This window comes from Fusarium sambucinum, chromosome IV (assembly GCF_050947815.1).
Source record: "Fusarium sambucinum isolate potato_lamoka chromosome IV, whole genome shotgun sequence".
In the NCBI taxonomy this organism is placed as follows: Eukaryota; Fungi; Ascomycota; class Sordariomycetes; order Hypocreales; family Nectriaceae; genus Fusarium; species Fusarium sambucinum.
Window position 1 is genome coordinate 3,333,981 of NC_139291.1, and position 14,058 is coordinate 3,348,038.

General features: G+C 49.8%; 5 protein-coding genes across 5 annotated transcripts; 1 reads left to right on the forward strand and 4 right to left on the reverse strand.

Moving 5' to 3' along the window:
* Positions 1 to 37: 37 nt before the first annotated feature.
* Positions 38 to 3,355, reverse strand: FSST1_001100 (putative N6-adenine methyltransferase-domain-containing protein; the record flags this gene model as incomplete). Its single annotated transcript, XM_083224973.1, has 14 exons — positions 38 to 255; positions 372 to 443; positions 502 to 616; positions 701 to 817; positions 1,089 to 1,311; positions 1,378 to 1,443; positions 1,785 to 1,879; positions 1,931 to 2,266; positions 2,318 to 2,476; positions 2,528 to 2,669; positions 2,725 to 2,816; positions 2,873 to 2,967; positions 3,036 to 3,151; positions 3,228 to 3,355. The coding sequence occupies 14 exons, from the start codon at positions 3,353 to 3,355 to the stop codon at positions 38 to 40; spliced, it is 1,974 nt and encodes a 657-aa protein (XP_083091282.1).
* A 525-nt stretch (positions 3,356 to 3,880) lies between these two features.
* Positions 3,881 to 5,168, forward strand: FSST1_001101 (proteasome regulatory particle lid subunit RPN9; the record flags this gene model as incomplete). The annotated part of the gene is made up of 3 exons (XM_083224984.1): positions 3,881 to 4,148; positions 4,215 to 4,450; positions 4,527 to 5,168. The coding sequence occupies 3 exons, from the start codon at positions 3,881 to 3,883 to the stop codon at positions 5,166 to 5,168; spliced, it is 1,146 nt and encodes a 381-aa protein (XP_083091283.1).
* Positions 5,169 to 5,430: 262 nt separating this feature from the next.
* FSST1_001102 (GPI-anchor transamidase subunit GAA1) lies at positions 5,431 to 7,449 on the reverse strand (the record flags this gene model as incomplete). Its single annotated transcript, XM_083224995.1, has 5 exons — positions 5,431 to 5,892; positions 5,943 to 6,757; positions 6,810 to 7,048; positions 7,111 to 7,360; positions 7,434 to 7,449. The coding sequence occupies 5 exons, from the start codon at positions 7,447 to 7,449 to the stop codon at positions 5,431 to 5,433; spliced, it is 1,782 nt and encodes a 593-aa protein (XP_083091284.1).
* Positions 7,450 to 8,321: 872 nt separating this feature from the next.
* Positions 8,322 to 9,352, reverse strand: FSST1_001103 (putative rhomboid protease RBD2; the record flags this gene model as incomplete). Its single annotated transcript, XM_083225007.1, has 5 exons — positions 8,322 to 8,536; positions 8,588 to 8,775; positions 8,826 to 8,907; positions 8,976 to 9,113; positions 9,172 to 9,352. 5 exons carry the CDS (start codon positions 9,350 to 9,352, stop codon positions 8,322 to 8,324), a joined length of 804 nt encoding a protein of 267 aa, XP_083091285.1.
* An 829-nt stretch (positions 9,353 to 10,181) lies between these two features.
* On the reverse strand, positions 10,182 to 12,865 carry FSST1_001104 (aconitate hydratase ACO1; the record flags this gene model as incomplete). Its single annotated transcript, XM_083225018.1, has 3 exons — positions 10,182 to 11,666; positions 11,716 to 12,480; positions 12,752 to 12,865. The coding sequence occupies 3 exons, from the start codon at positions 12,863 to 12,865 to the stop codon at positions 10,182 to 10,184; spliced, it is 2,364 nt and encodes a 787-aa protein (XP_083091286.1).
* Between the last annotated feature and the right edge of the window lie 1,193 nt (positions 12,866 to 14,058).

Consider the following 14,058-nt stretch of genomic DNA (forward strand, 5'->3'; position numbering starts at 1 on the left):
TAGGGGAAAAAACTTTGTAGTTCTGTCTTTCCGCCTACTAATCGGATTCATCCGATCGCCAGTCCCAGGTCGAGCTCTCGAAGTTGGCGTAGCAGTAGTAGTGATTGCTTAAGCCTGCATGGGCAGGCTCAAACGTGGTTGGGTAGACTCCAACAGAGCTATAAAGCTTGTCGATGATGGGAGCCATTCGCTCGCCGGTGCAAACAATGACACGGGGCGAATTTGGTTTAATTAGCCAGCGGCCGGTCAGGGCAACTGCGTGAATGGCACGTCAGTACGGAAGAATACTTGAAGATATGTTTCTGAGTTACAAAGGTTCCCCCGTCAGACTACATAGTGAGGACTGCTCGGAAGATCATGGTATAACTCACACTTTGTCTGGCAATCGTTGCTGAAGAAAGGGGGGTCAATAATAACACTGTCCAAGCTGCCCTTCAGGTTATCTGATGACACCGAGTTAGTCGACCGAGCACAGCATTCAGCAGATCAAAGCGACTATACGTGGAAGTTGGAGAGGTCGTTGGAAGTCGTAAAAAACGAATTCAGGGAACACGCTGAACCGGTGGTCATGCTCAAACAACACCAACTTTGGTCGATCTTGGACAGGCCAGAACCTCTATACAACAGCGGTTAGTTAACGCATATCTTGTGTACATGCCCTCTTTGAGTAAGGGGGGGAAGTCGTAAGGATGTTGCTTACAAGACGATTCTTAAGCGCAATGAACACACTTGGTGTCGACACCACACCAATCGTTGAACTCGACGATACACCATCGAGGAGCTGATCGGCCAGGGCAAAGGCAGTTTCATCCAGGAACTAAATTGCCAAGATGTCAGTTTTTGGGGAGTTTTCTAACTTTTTCTTGTTTCGGATTGTCAATATCATGAAGTTGTCGTCTATCGCTAGGCGCATGTCTCGCGCCAAGAGCACCCGATGCTAGACCAGTACGTAATAAATACCCCATCACTCGATGCAAGATCCTGGGAGTCGATCCGAGAAGCCATCTCCACTGGCGTAGCCAAAGGTGAAAGGCCACTGGACAACAGGTCTGCTCTGCGCCTTGTTTTCTACACCTCGTTTTACGTACCCAAAATTGCGATTCGTTCCAGTCCTCCGTAAAGGCAGCCATACTCAGCGGCTGGTCGTCCACGTCTTCTGCTATGGGGTCCTCGTCCTCCGGTTCAACCACCCCGGGTCCGGCTCCGGCTCTGGGGGCGGCGCCGGTCCTCAACTTCTGGAATGTCTTTTCATGGGCATCTTTTTCGGCGTGGAATTCGGCTAACGCGGTCAGGGCGTGACTCGAGAGGCTTCTGCAGACCAACTAGTCAGTAAACTGGGGCGGTCCATGCAACAAGTGCATCTGAAGCTCTTCTTACATGGGTTCTTCATCAAAAGACATCGGAAAGTTGTGGTTGAGACTCTCCTCTTGTCTCGATGTACGACTGAGCGCAAAGATTCAAGATGATTAAGGGTTTTGTGTGGGGATTCGGCGGGGTCCTCGTTGCTGCTCTTCTAACGGTCTAGACTCTTGCTTGGTGCATGGGAGCTGTAAAAGGGGATATCACTATAGGGTAGTTGAATGTGGATTGACTTCTTTCCTGAACTTCAATTATCTGATATACTGTCAACCCAAAGAAAACCTGTACAATTGTTGGATCTCGCACACTTCTAGTCTATGCGGTCCTATATACACGGACTATTATCGGCCTGTCCGCTCAGCCCTTAATCCTCAACTGCCTTTCCAGCATCCATGGTACGCAAAAATTCGATTCCCTTTCTTTACAATTCATCCAGGACGTGGATATACTTCTTCTCTTCCCGCTTCTCCTTCTCTGTCGCAGGGGGAAGATCGTAAAAGTTCTGGCTTCGGAATCCTTGCTGGATAGGGGTCAGTTTATGCGTTTTAGTACGGCAGTCAGCAGCACTCACCAGATAGTGGTAGGTGAAGTTGATGATGTCACCAGGCTCGATACCGAGGTCCTTGAAGGTCTTGGCCTTGGGGTCGATGACTTGGTCCAAGAACTCTCTCTCAACCTCATCAGCTGACAGAGTGTGCCACCAAAGCACCTTGTTCAGCAGCTCAGCAACAGGCTTCAGAATAGCCTTTGGCACGTTAACGTGTCGTCTCTGCTTGTAAATCTCCTTGTCAACCATAACAGAAATTTCCTCCATGCTGTACTTCTTGGGTCCGTAAAGCTCAAAGGTCTGTCCAGCAGTGGTGTCGTCGAAGAAGATCTTCTCGAGAGCAGCACCGACATCAATGGACTATGGCTGTCAGCAACCGGGCACTAGGCAATCAATTTCACTGTAACTTACATGAACGGGGTAGAACTTCTCTTGCATGTTGTTGGAAGTGAAAAGGTTAGTGACACCAGCCAGCTTCAGCAAGAGGTTGTCCTCGAAACCAAAGATGGGGGCAGGGCGGACGATAGTGGTCTCTGGGAAAAGGTTGCGGGCAACCTCCTCGGCTCGACCCTGTATGTTTGATCAGTCTCTCCTCCTTTGTGAAGCAGGGCTTGTACAAACCTTTGTGCTGTAGAATTCCGAGGTGGACTGAGAGTTGGCACTGTGGGACGAAACGTGAATATAACGGTCGACATCATACTTGCAGACAGCCTCAACGATTCGCTCGGTACCCTCGACGTGCACATCCTCCAAGGAAAAGTTCCTGGCGGTCATTTAGTTTCCCTTTTTTTTCCCCTTTGATCCCTGCTATAACATACTTGGTTGGATAATCACGACCGATCAGGTTGAAAACAGCATCCGAGTGTCGCACACTGGCCTCGATTGAAGGGGTGTTTCGAAGATCGTGCTCCTAAGTACGAGGTTACTGGAAAGTTCCTGACGGTATTCAGTGTAGTTGAGGCATACAATGAAGACAACACGGCCGAGATCTCCAGTGACCTTGAGATGACGCTTGGCCATCTCCTCACGGTAGGGAACGACGACGGTACATCCCTGGCGAGCTGGTACCCGTGTTAGTATTCCAATTGCTCATCTCCCACTACCAAGATCCAATACGAGGTTGGCTCACCCAGTCGGTTGACAATGTATCGTCCTAGTTGGCCAGTTGCGCCAAATACAGTAACGGTATGGCCTGGTTGCTGTTCGTTAGTGTCGTTCGCGGTCATTGTAGCTCGATCGTCGTACCTCCAAGGGATGAACTAAATAGAAAAATTGATTAGAGACAGGCTCGGCAGTGCCAATGGACCATGGTTCAGCTTACCGGCCACCCTCAACACGCATGATGGGCTTGCCAGTTCGAGTAATGGAAATATCGGAAAGGAATCGCTTGCCGGCGACATTGAATACAGCCTTGCGGGCTACCCGCGCAGCAAGGAGAGGCGAAGCCATTGTTGCGAATATACGGGTTGCGTGACAAAACGCTGTTGTGCCTCGCAATTGGCCGTAGATCGTCTCGTCTTCAATAGTAGGCAATGTTTGGTGATGCTAGCCAAGGTAGAGCCTCGGGGAACGGTAATTGTAGATCACGTGACGGGTCACTGAAATCTTACAGCTTGTCATTGGCCATTCTTTTTGGGGTTGTCTTCCACAGGCAAGGATGGCCCGTGCTCTTCATGTTGCGACAACCAGGCTGCCTGATAGCCTCATTGATGAGCTAAGGACCTCCATCCCTCTATCTCCACTGCAGTAACTATCAACCTTCACGTATCACTTTCAACGATCACCGCGACGACTTCCAAACGACATCACGACAAACAGAACTGAAATTCAATATTTAGTGAGGGTCTTTTTAGGAGAGACCAGCCCTGGTTCAGAAAGATATACTCTACGAACCGAAAGGGCAGGCAAGCTAGCTAGCTGTGCACGTCACCCATATTCCTCGATTCCACCGACAACACATACATAACAGCCAACATGAGTAACGACGCTATTGCCGACTTTCTCTCTGAGCAGAGAGATGAAGCTCCTGAAGAGTTGCAGCCTCTCATTCTCGACTTCGAGAACTTCTGGGAACGAAAGCTCTGGCACCAACTTACTGATGCCCTCATTGATTTCTTCAGCCATCCCGAGAGCGCCCCTCAAAGGCTACAATTCTACAGAGTCTTTATTCTCAAGTTTGCCGATAAAATCAATCAGTTGAAGCTTGTGGACCTAGCATTGAAGGCGGCAACAGAGTGCGATGGTAAGGTCCCAATGTAATATGCCTGGACTCGGCGGGTTGCTAATCGATGATGTTTGGTTGTTATAGAGGACGAGGAGCGCCTTTCCTTCCTACAATCGGTCGCCAAGAAGGTTGACAACGAGAATTCTCAAGACGCCTACGTCTTCGCTCTAGTTGCCGTTGCCCAAGCAAAGCTAGACTTGGAGGAACTAGACGGAGCGCGTAAGGATCTTGATACAGCCGAGAGAATATTGGACTCGTTTGATTCTGTTGAGAATGTTGTCCACGCTGCTTTCTACGATGCAAATGCTATCTACTACCAGGTATGAATACTAAACTTCCGACTCTGGTCTCAGAACTTGGGATGCCTCCATGAAACCCCACTAATACTCCCTTCAGCGCAAGATGGACTTCTCCAACTACTACCGCACCGCCCTTCTCTACCTTGCATGTATCGATATCAACGAGCTTTCCCCCGAGGAGCGGCACAAGCGGGCTTATCACCTTAGCATTGCTGCTCTCGTCTCGACCAGCATCTACAACTTCGGAGAACTTCTCCTTCACCCTATTCTTGACGTCCTCGCCAAGAGCGAGCACTCTTGGATGCGAGATCTGCTTTTTGCCTTCAACCGTGGCGATCTTGCAGCTTATGATCAACTGTCAGATCGAGTCGATACCCACAAACTTCTTAAGAGCAACTCGACGCATCTTCGCCAGAAGATCTACCTTTCTGCTCTCACTGAGGCCGTCTTCCGTCGTGCTCCCCACGACCGCACCCTCACTTTTGCTACTATCTCCCAGGAGACCAAGGTTCGTCCAGAGGAGATTGAGCATCTCATCATGAAGGCTTTGAGCCTTGGTCTGCTGCGAGGCACCATTGACCAGGTAGATGGTGTTGCGCAAATCACCTGGGTTCAACCCAAGGTACTCGACATGAAGCAAATTGCCGCAATGCGTCAGCGACTACTTGACTGGGACTCGAGCGTCAACCAACTCGGTAACTGGATCGAGTCGGCTGGCAAGGATGTGTGGGCCGCGTAGGACATGCAACCGGTAAGAGTGTTTGGAGGGGTATAGGACAAACAAAACGAACCCATGTGTACAGTATAGACAGATAGAAACTTCTCTAGTGGTAGATGACGGCATTTTGCCCAGAGCAAGACTCTTAATTCTGAAGTTGGTCTGTTCCACACCCAGTTTCAGCCACATTACGAAGCCCAAAAATAAATCCAGCAGCTACGCAGATGCTATCTCCTATGAATGCAATATCTTACAGCTAGTCAGTCGACCTGCTGTTTTTTTTTTAAGTAGTGACCTCTCCAAAAACGTTGACCATGCCCACGAGCCAAGCAGGCCACCAAAGACACCAAACCACAACGGGCGTGTACATACCCCAAACATTCCACCCGAAGCTGGCCTCCTTTAATAGGTCTGCTATGCTGATGTCCCAGAACTGGGCTGCGATATACACTACCGTGGGCGGGGCCACAAGGTTAAGCAACCCAGCCAAAGACCAGCGCAGGGCTGGGTTCTTCACAGGCTGGACAAAGCTCAGCGGGCTAGAGAGCACTCCGACGAGGAAAGCGAGAGAGAAATTGAGGGTAGCCAGAGTCGAGAGGCACATTCCGAGAACGAGCAATGAGAAAGACTTTGTAAGCTGAAAGTGCTGGATAGTAGGCTTGGTAAACAGTGCTAAGAGGCGAGAGATGGTGAAGGGAAGGATGGCAGACACGATGGAGAAGCCGGCAAACGCAGGCGAGAGCCACTATACATTGTCAGTACTATATTTCGGAGCGAGTCAGTAGATATACTTACGCTGGCAGGAAGATGGTTGAAGGTGTATAGAGGCATGGCTGCGAGGCCCTGGCAGACAGCAACAACACCCAGCGGAACGAACAGATCTCTTCCGGCTTGTGTCGTATCGACAGAGGTGGCGGAGTCCCTTTTCTTGGACTTCTCTGTCGCCGGCGACTGACCGCTCTTTACCCAGAGAGAGATAGCCATGATGGTAAAGTTGGCGGCAATCAGCATGGCACTTGGAAGGTAAGTTCCAATACTGACAAACCGGTCGGTCTGCATCAACAAATAGAAGAAGAAACTTTGGTGCAGATGCTCAAGCAAGTTGTTCAAACTCCGGAATGAGCCCTCAATTACACGGCCCATGGCCATTTCGTCGTGCCATCCTTCGCCGTAAGGCTGAAGAGTAACGGCGTCAACGTGATAGGGAATAAAACTACTGTGAGCACCTGCTGAGTAGCCGAGGCCTTGGTTAAGCATACCACGTAGCATAGTCTGAAGGCGATCGGGGTAGGTGCCCGTGTGCTTTGTCATCTTCTGGATAGAAGTGCTGATGCCCATCTGGCCACCAGCAATATTCACTATAGAGTTAATAAGATCGAGGTTGGGAAGCTGTCCATTGGGTCCGTCGTAGATTATGTGCACAGACTTGAAGCTTTGCTCTTGTGGGTAGTCGATAGCAAGAGCACCTTGGAGAGCGCCGGACTTGAGAGGTAGGGGGGCCACAAGGTCAGGGTTGTGGGCATCATGGTATGCGTCTACCCAAGCCTGTGTGCCTGTCTTGCTATCGGGCGGGAACACGAGAATGATATCTTTGGACCACAGGGACCAGCCTGTATTTGTTAGCCCCTCTTTGTTTCTTTCTTGCCTTCCAGGGGCACATACGTTTAAAGTAACGGGCAAGAGTTAAAGCGAGAGATACGCCGTTACGGTTAAGCTGCTCCTCAACGTTTTTCCATGCAGCAACCAGGACTATAGCTTCTGTTGCATCACCGCGGGGAGCTTGTAAGATAGCATAGAGATTTTGCCCTGAGTACTCATGGCCAGCCGAGTTGTAGGTGTAGTTCTGACGTCCAACCTTGAGTCCGACACCGGTCAGAATCTTATCCAGCCTGTCGTTGACCCTAATGCAGCCAGTTGTGTTAGCATTGAGCTAACCAAATCACTGCCCAAGTTCAGAACGCACTCGTAGTTGCTCTTGTTGACAACATCATCAACCTCGTGGCGGTATGCGCGGAAGATATTTTGTTCGCTTCCTCCAAAGTACGTGTGGACTTGTCCAGGCAGCAGAGCGTTCTCCGAGATATATGTTCGCCGCGAGTATTCGTTCAGGGGTAGAAGAAACAGCCAGATAACACCGATGGCGATACAGAGGAATGACAAATAAGGAGGCAGCTTCAGGATACGAGGGTCGCGACGTAGCGAGAGCGCCGATGCTATGGATGAATGAATGCATTAGCGTGGAGTGTTCTCAAAGCGTAAGTCTTTCTGTATTCAAGTAGTACTTACAAAGAAGTCGCGACATGATCGAACCAATATCTGTGCGACTCGAGGCTTAGTCTCGTCAATAATTAAAGGTTGAGGTTGTCGTGAACATGAGGATCCATTCAATCATCAAAAAGGTACGTACCTTCATGACAGCTTTCCTCTTGCGAACAAAGCTTCCGAGCCAGGGGGCCTGTATGCGGGGCAGGCTACCTATGCAGTTGCCGTGGGTCGTGTCGATCTAAGTCTGTTGTAAATTCTACCTACCCGTGGGTAACAGAAGAATTGACCTTTAAGCTTTAGACAATAGGTAAGAATAAATAACCCAACAAGTATAATCTAAGCAATATAAGTTGGCATAGTAGTTTAGTCTCACGATGAGGCTACTGCTTTGCCGACTAGAAAAGTCAATATAACTCCAGGTCATAGCAACTTTATCAGCAGAAACCTAAAGATTTCAACAATAGTAATTTAGTCTCATATGCTCCCGGCGGCTAACTTTTCTGGTATCCTGGTGCTACCTTGGTAGGTGGCCTATGTATTAGTCACCGGGCATATGCAGATTAACAAAATCCTCAACGAGCTCGAACACTAATAAATGGAGAAGGTGAAAACATATTGTATCAAGTCTGTGATTGATCATAACTTCAATTTCTAACTCTCCCCCACCAAGTCCATTAACGTTAGAATCAATATCCAGAATCGATGGTAACAAATTCAACATAAATAGCTACACCATAGCCCGTTTGTCAATTCATCCCATTTGTTTTGATCGCCGCGCCTGTTCATGACATATGAAATGCTTTGAGAAGCATGCCCTTTCTATAGTACAGCTCTGAAAAGGAGTGAGTAGCAGATAATATCGCGCTGCTGCCCGATTATACAAAAGCGCACACGGATTATGTTCCCTGTCTAAGGTCCAAGACGCTGGGTCGTACCTACAAGCTCTGTCGCTGCGCTTCCACTAGGGCCCGGACGGTTAGTCGTGGGCAGCACACCGAATCGGCCGTATGTCGTCTTGTCGATGCTGACATAGTGCGGGAGAATCTTGAGAAGATTGAGGCGGTTCTCAACCCATCGAAGACCCCATTCTGGGGGTGCAAGTAGCTTCGCATAGCCAAAGCCAGCTATTCCAGAAATTAGCCTGTGATACGTAGAACATAGTGATAAAAACTAACCAACATATCCAATGGCGATACCACAAAGGTGGCCCAAAAGACTTGTTCCAGGGATTAACGCAGCCACAACCAAACTCATTATTAAGGGGGTTGTCCATGTTGGGATATTGACCGTGCCAATAACAAAGTGGGGATTGGTCTTGTATGTTTGAATAGACTCCATCGCCAACAGAGTAAACACCCACATGCTATACATGTCGTTAACGATAGTTTTGATAGTGTTTCCGCTGTCACATACCTAGCCCCCAGAACCCCGTGGTTTGCTCGGAATATGCATCGCTCGATTAATACATAGGCAACGGCAGGTATAGACGTCAACGCTATAACAAAACAGTCAGCTCCTATTTTCTTTTCTGTTTTGTTTTGCAACACGATTTGGTTTTCTTACGTCCAAAGAACAGGGCAAGGGACGTCAGGGTGCCATGTTCGGTCTCGAATCGCTCCATAAGAGGAGTAAGCGCCAGAAGGTTAAGGATCGCATGGATGATGTTGAGGTGTATTAGTGGGAATGTCGATAGTCGGTATGCTGTTTAAGAACTTTGTTTAGTACATATCTACGTCCTATACAAGGTGATTCACAATACCATTTGCAATGCTAATCTCTTCGGGAATGAGAGCGCCCCATTCTCGCAAATTCCACACAGATTGCAGCGATGCGATTGAAAGACCAATGATAGCGAGGGCGATAAGTCGAGTGAATAGTGGTAGTCTTGTTAGGTAGGATCGCGCCCGCAAAGCGTTGAAATTCTGAAGACGAGGTCGCATCTTTATCGATTGGCGCTTCTCGGAGCAGCCGGCCAGTATGTGGTTTGAAGGAATGGACAGTTGTTGTTGGTGCAGTATCGGGATCAAAACGTCCCAAGAGGTCGGCAAGAAGCACACACAGACTGAGAAAAATGATATCACGGGTTTATGCGGATTTGCACGAATAATGAACCACGATTGAAACCCAGAATCACTTCCACGCCCTGAATGTCTTCCGCAGACTGATTGCCAAGTGAAACTGGACAACAGGCACTTGCATTCAAGATGTGGCTGATGTGTGCACGTGACAAGCGGCGCACAGCCACAAGCGAGGAGTTGGAAATTGACATTTCTGCGTACAAATGTATGTAAACGATCACAATGTCACTCTGCGACTTTCCCATCTCCCTCTCATCAATGCTGGTAAGGGTGGCTATATTCCCATGGAGCTTGCTTTTGTCGAGAGCATGTAGCGCTACCCATTCAAGCTCAACCCAGACCAAACAACTCTGTATTGAGGTTTTGGCAACATCAACATCCGAATATAAAACATCTGACTGTCACACGCAATGGTGGACAATTGTTGGCTAGTTAGTTACACATTTTCATTCACTGCTCTGGTATCGAAAGTGATTTAACATTTTGAATTTTGTTACAACTAATGAAAGCATGGCTAGTCCCTTGCTACAATTATGTAATAAAAACATGGGCAGTCAATGTAAAAGACATTTAACCTCCATTGATAAGCCCCTCTACTGCTTACTCTCAAGAACCCAACATGAGAGCATCAGGATGTACGCCGTTTGTGACCCAATAAAATCAAATTGCTCGTCTTTGCTTCGTTCGTTCTTTATTTGCTAGTCTTGGCCATGGTGTTAAGAGCAGAGCCATTCTTGAACCACTCAATCTGGGCCTCATTGAAGGTGTGGGACAGGGGCACCTCGAAGGACTTGCTGCCGTCGGCAGGGTGGACAACGAGGGGGAGGGGCTTGCCAACCTCGAGCTGAGTGCAGAGGATGTCGACCTTGTCATCAGGTCGGATCTTGTCGTAGTCGGCAGGGTCAGAGAAGGTCAGGGGCAGCATACCCTGTTTCTTGAGGTTGGTCTCGTGGATACGAGCAAAAGAACGGGTGATGATGGCAAGGCCACCAAGGTGGCGGGGCTCAAGAGCGGCGTGCTCTCGGGAAGAGCCCTCACCGTAGTTCCAGTCACCAATGACAACCCACTTGATGTCCTTGGACTTGTAGTCGCGGGCGACAGCGGGAACAGCACCCCACTCACCATTGGTGTAGTTCTTGATCTTGTTGGCCTCGCCGTTGGCCTCGTTAATGGCACCAATCAACATGTTGTTGGAGATGTTGTCAAGGTGGCCGCGGTACTTCAACCAGGGACCGGCCATAGAGATATGGTCAGTAGTAGTCTTGCCCTGAGCCTTGATCAGGATGGGCATGTCCTTGGCGTCCTTGCCATCCCAAGGCTTGAAAGGAGTGAGGATCTGGAGGCGGTCGGAGGTCGGGGCAACATCGACAGTGACACTGGCACGGTCCTTAGGGGGAGCCTGGTAAGTGTCCTGGCCGGCGTCGTAACCTCGGGATGGGAGACCATCACCGGTAGGAGGGGCAAGCTTGAAGTCCTTGCCGTCCTTGTCCTTCAGGGTGTCGGTGAGAGGGTTGAAGTGAAGGGAGCCGGCAATAGACATAGCGACGACCAGATCGGGAGAGGCGACGAAAGAGTGGGTGGCAGGGTTGCCGTCGTTTCGGCCGGTGAAGTTACGGTTGTAAGAAGAGATGATGGAGTTGGCCTCGCCTTTCTTGACGTCACGTCGATCCCACTGACCAATGCAGGGACCACAAGCGTTAGCAAGGACGATACCACCAAACTCCTCGAAGGTTTGGAGCTGGCCATCACGCTCGATGGTGGCTCGGATCTGCTCCGAACCGGGGGTGACAGTGAAAGCAGACTTGGCCTTGACACCATGGTTGAGGGCATCACGGGCAATAGAAGCAGCGCGGGTCATGTCCTCGTAGGAAGAGTTGGTGCAAGAGCCGATCAAGCCAACCTTAAGCTCCTCGGGCCAACCGTTCTCCTTGACAGCCTGGCTAAACTTGGAGATAGGGGTTCCCAGATCAGGAGTGAAAGGACCGTTGATATGGGGCTCGAGCTCAGAGAGGTTAATCTCGATGAGTTGGTCGTACTCGACGTTCTCGTCGGGGCGGAGGCCATGGGCGTAAGAGCGGGCGAAGTCACCAATCTCCTTTCGCTTGGTGGCTGCGAGGTAGTCGTACATGCGGTCGTTGAAGGGGAAGACGGAGGTAGTGGCACCGATTTCAGCACCCTGGGCGATGTTAGCAGGCCTTCAGCAGTCCGATGAATAGGTCACATACCATGTTGCAAATAGTCGCCATACCAGTGCAAGAGATAGCATCGGTTCCGGGACCGTGGTACTCGACGATGGCACCAGTGCCACCCTTGACAGTGAGGATATCAGCAACCTTGAGGATGATATCCTTGGGAGCAGTCCAGCCGTTAAGCTGACCCGTCAGCTTGACACCAATGACATTAGGAGCCTTGAGCTCCCAGTCGAGGTTGGCCATAACATCAACGGCATCAGCACCACCGACACCAATAGTGGCCATACCAAGACCACCACCGTTAACAGTGTGAGAGTCAGTACCAATGAGAAGACCACCAGGGAAGCAGTAGTTCTCGAGAAGAATCTGGTGGATAATACCGGAACCGGGCTTCCAGAAACCGATATCGTACTTGGCACAGGCAGTAGAAAGGAAGTTGTAAACCTCCTTGTTAATGTCAACAGCGCGAGCAAGATCCTTAGCACCACCAACCTGGGCCTCAATCAAGTGGTCACAGTGGACGGTAGTGGGGTTGGCAACCTTGTCCATGCCAGCGGACATGAACTGAAGGATTGCCATCTGAGCCGTAGCATCCTGGCAAGCAACACGATCAGGTCGCAGCTTGAGGTAGCTCTTACCACGCTGGATGTCCTGGCCATGGGGATCAGCCAAGTGAGAGTACAGGATCTTCTCAGCATAGGCCAGGGGTCGGTTCAGACGAGAGCGGACAATGTCAAGGTTTTCGGACATCTTCTTGTAGTTGATGTAGTTACCCTCCTCCCAGTTGTTCTGGCGGACCTGTACAAGCAAAGCCAATTAGTAAGTTGTCCTTCTGAGTGTTTTGCATCTTGAAGTTGTCCAACTCCACAACTGCTGCTTCACTTCCTTGATGCAGTCATGGTGTAATTTGGACGTTTAGCAGGCCCCTCGGCAGTGCGGCGGATTGATAGCCGAACTGGGCCAATGCACTATGACGTCTTGGGCTTGCGCAGCTGAACACAACCATACAAGAAACCACGGCACAGGTGGTAGGGACAAGCAGACAACTACATATGGTTTTTGAGCTTACCTTCTTGTCCAAAGGGTTGTCTGACACGGTTGCCATGCGGCGGAAGCCAGAAGCAGCGCCAGCAAGGGCGCGGCTCCGCGACATGTTGCCCAGAACCTGGCGGGTAGCGAGCATGATGGGCGGTTTGATCATTCAAACTTGAGGTGTCTCAATTGAGCGTAGAAGCGCTTGGAGGCGAGATGCTCTGGGTATCACAGGGAAGAAAAGAAAAGAGAGACGCTCGCAGAAGAAGATCAACGAGAGAAAGAAGAGGGGGAGGTCGGAGTATTAAAAGGAAGAGGAAAAAAGTTGACGGCTCTGACAAGGTGGAGAGTTGTTTTTCGACCCGGGGCAAAGCCAGAGCAGCCGAGACTGAGCAAGACAGATACGGTGCAATTCAGATGTCACTTCACGGTAAAGCCAAGTACCTCACTCTTGCCCTCGTTCGTGCTGCAAAACCCTCTTACCCCGGCTAATTCACTCAAGGCCCAAAGGCTTGTGAAGCTTCACACCCTCAGATTCTACACCCCCAGAGCCCCAAACTGCTTGGCCGACGCTGGTGGTGGAGAACATGCTAGCGGTCCGTCAGCCTCTATGGACAGGTGCTAAAGCGGACAGGGCCACTGAAACTTGACAAAGCGTCCACTGGGACAGGCTCAAGGTTGACAATGCCTCTCCACTTGGATGCAGGCGGGGAGCTCTGGATCACTGACCAATGAGAGATTATGAGAAAATAATCGACACCTGCCCTTCGTCATGGACAGTAACCGAAAACCTCCACTCTGCCGAGGGAGCTACTGGGTAGCAGAAAAAATAGCCTCTTAAGTTTTAGGGTATAAAAATAAGTAATCTAATAACTGTATGCTGAGAAGCATAAAGTGTCTTATTATTTTCGTCTCTTATGCTTCCAGCGGTCAATTTTTCTGATACCCTGAGGGGGAGCAACAGCATTTTCAGAAGTTCAGCAACGGCTATCTCAAGAATCAATCATCCCCAGGGCCGTTTGTCATACTGTGCTGGATGTATCTTTTCCCAAATGCTGTCTACAAAAGGCTTGCTTGGCTCGTTTTTAAGTGCATCCTCATGAGTGAATCTTTCCCCTGTGTTAACCCTTCCCCACCTTGCTGTCGCTGATGCTGGTCAAATTCATAAATACCTTATTGCTTATATCACCTACAAGAACTGAAGAATCAATGGCGATTGTACCTAGGTATTGTCATGGTCTAGTATGCTAACAGGCTCTTGTCGCGTTTGTATCATGAGCCTGTCCCCCTCCGAGCCGGAAGCACCGAGCTTCTTTTGATCTCCCACGCGACCACGCAGAGAAA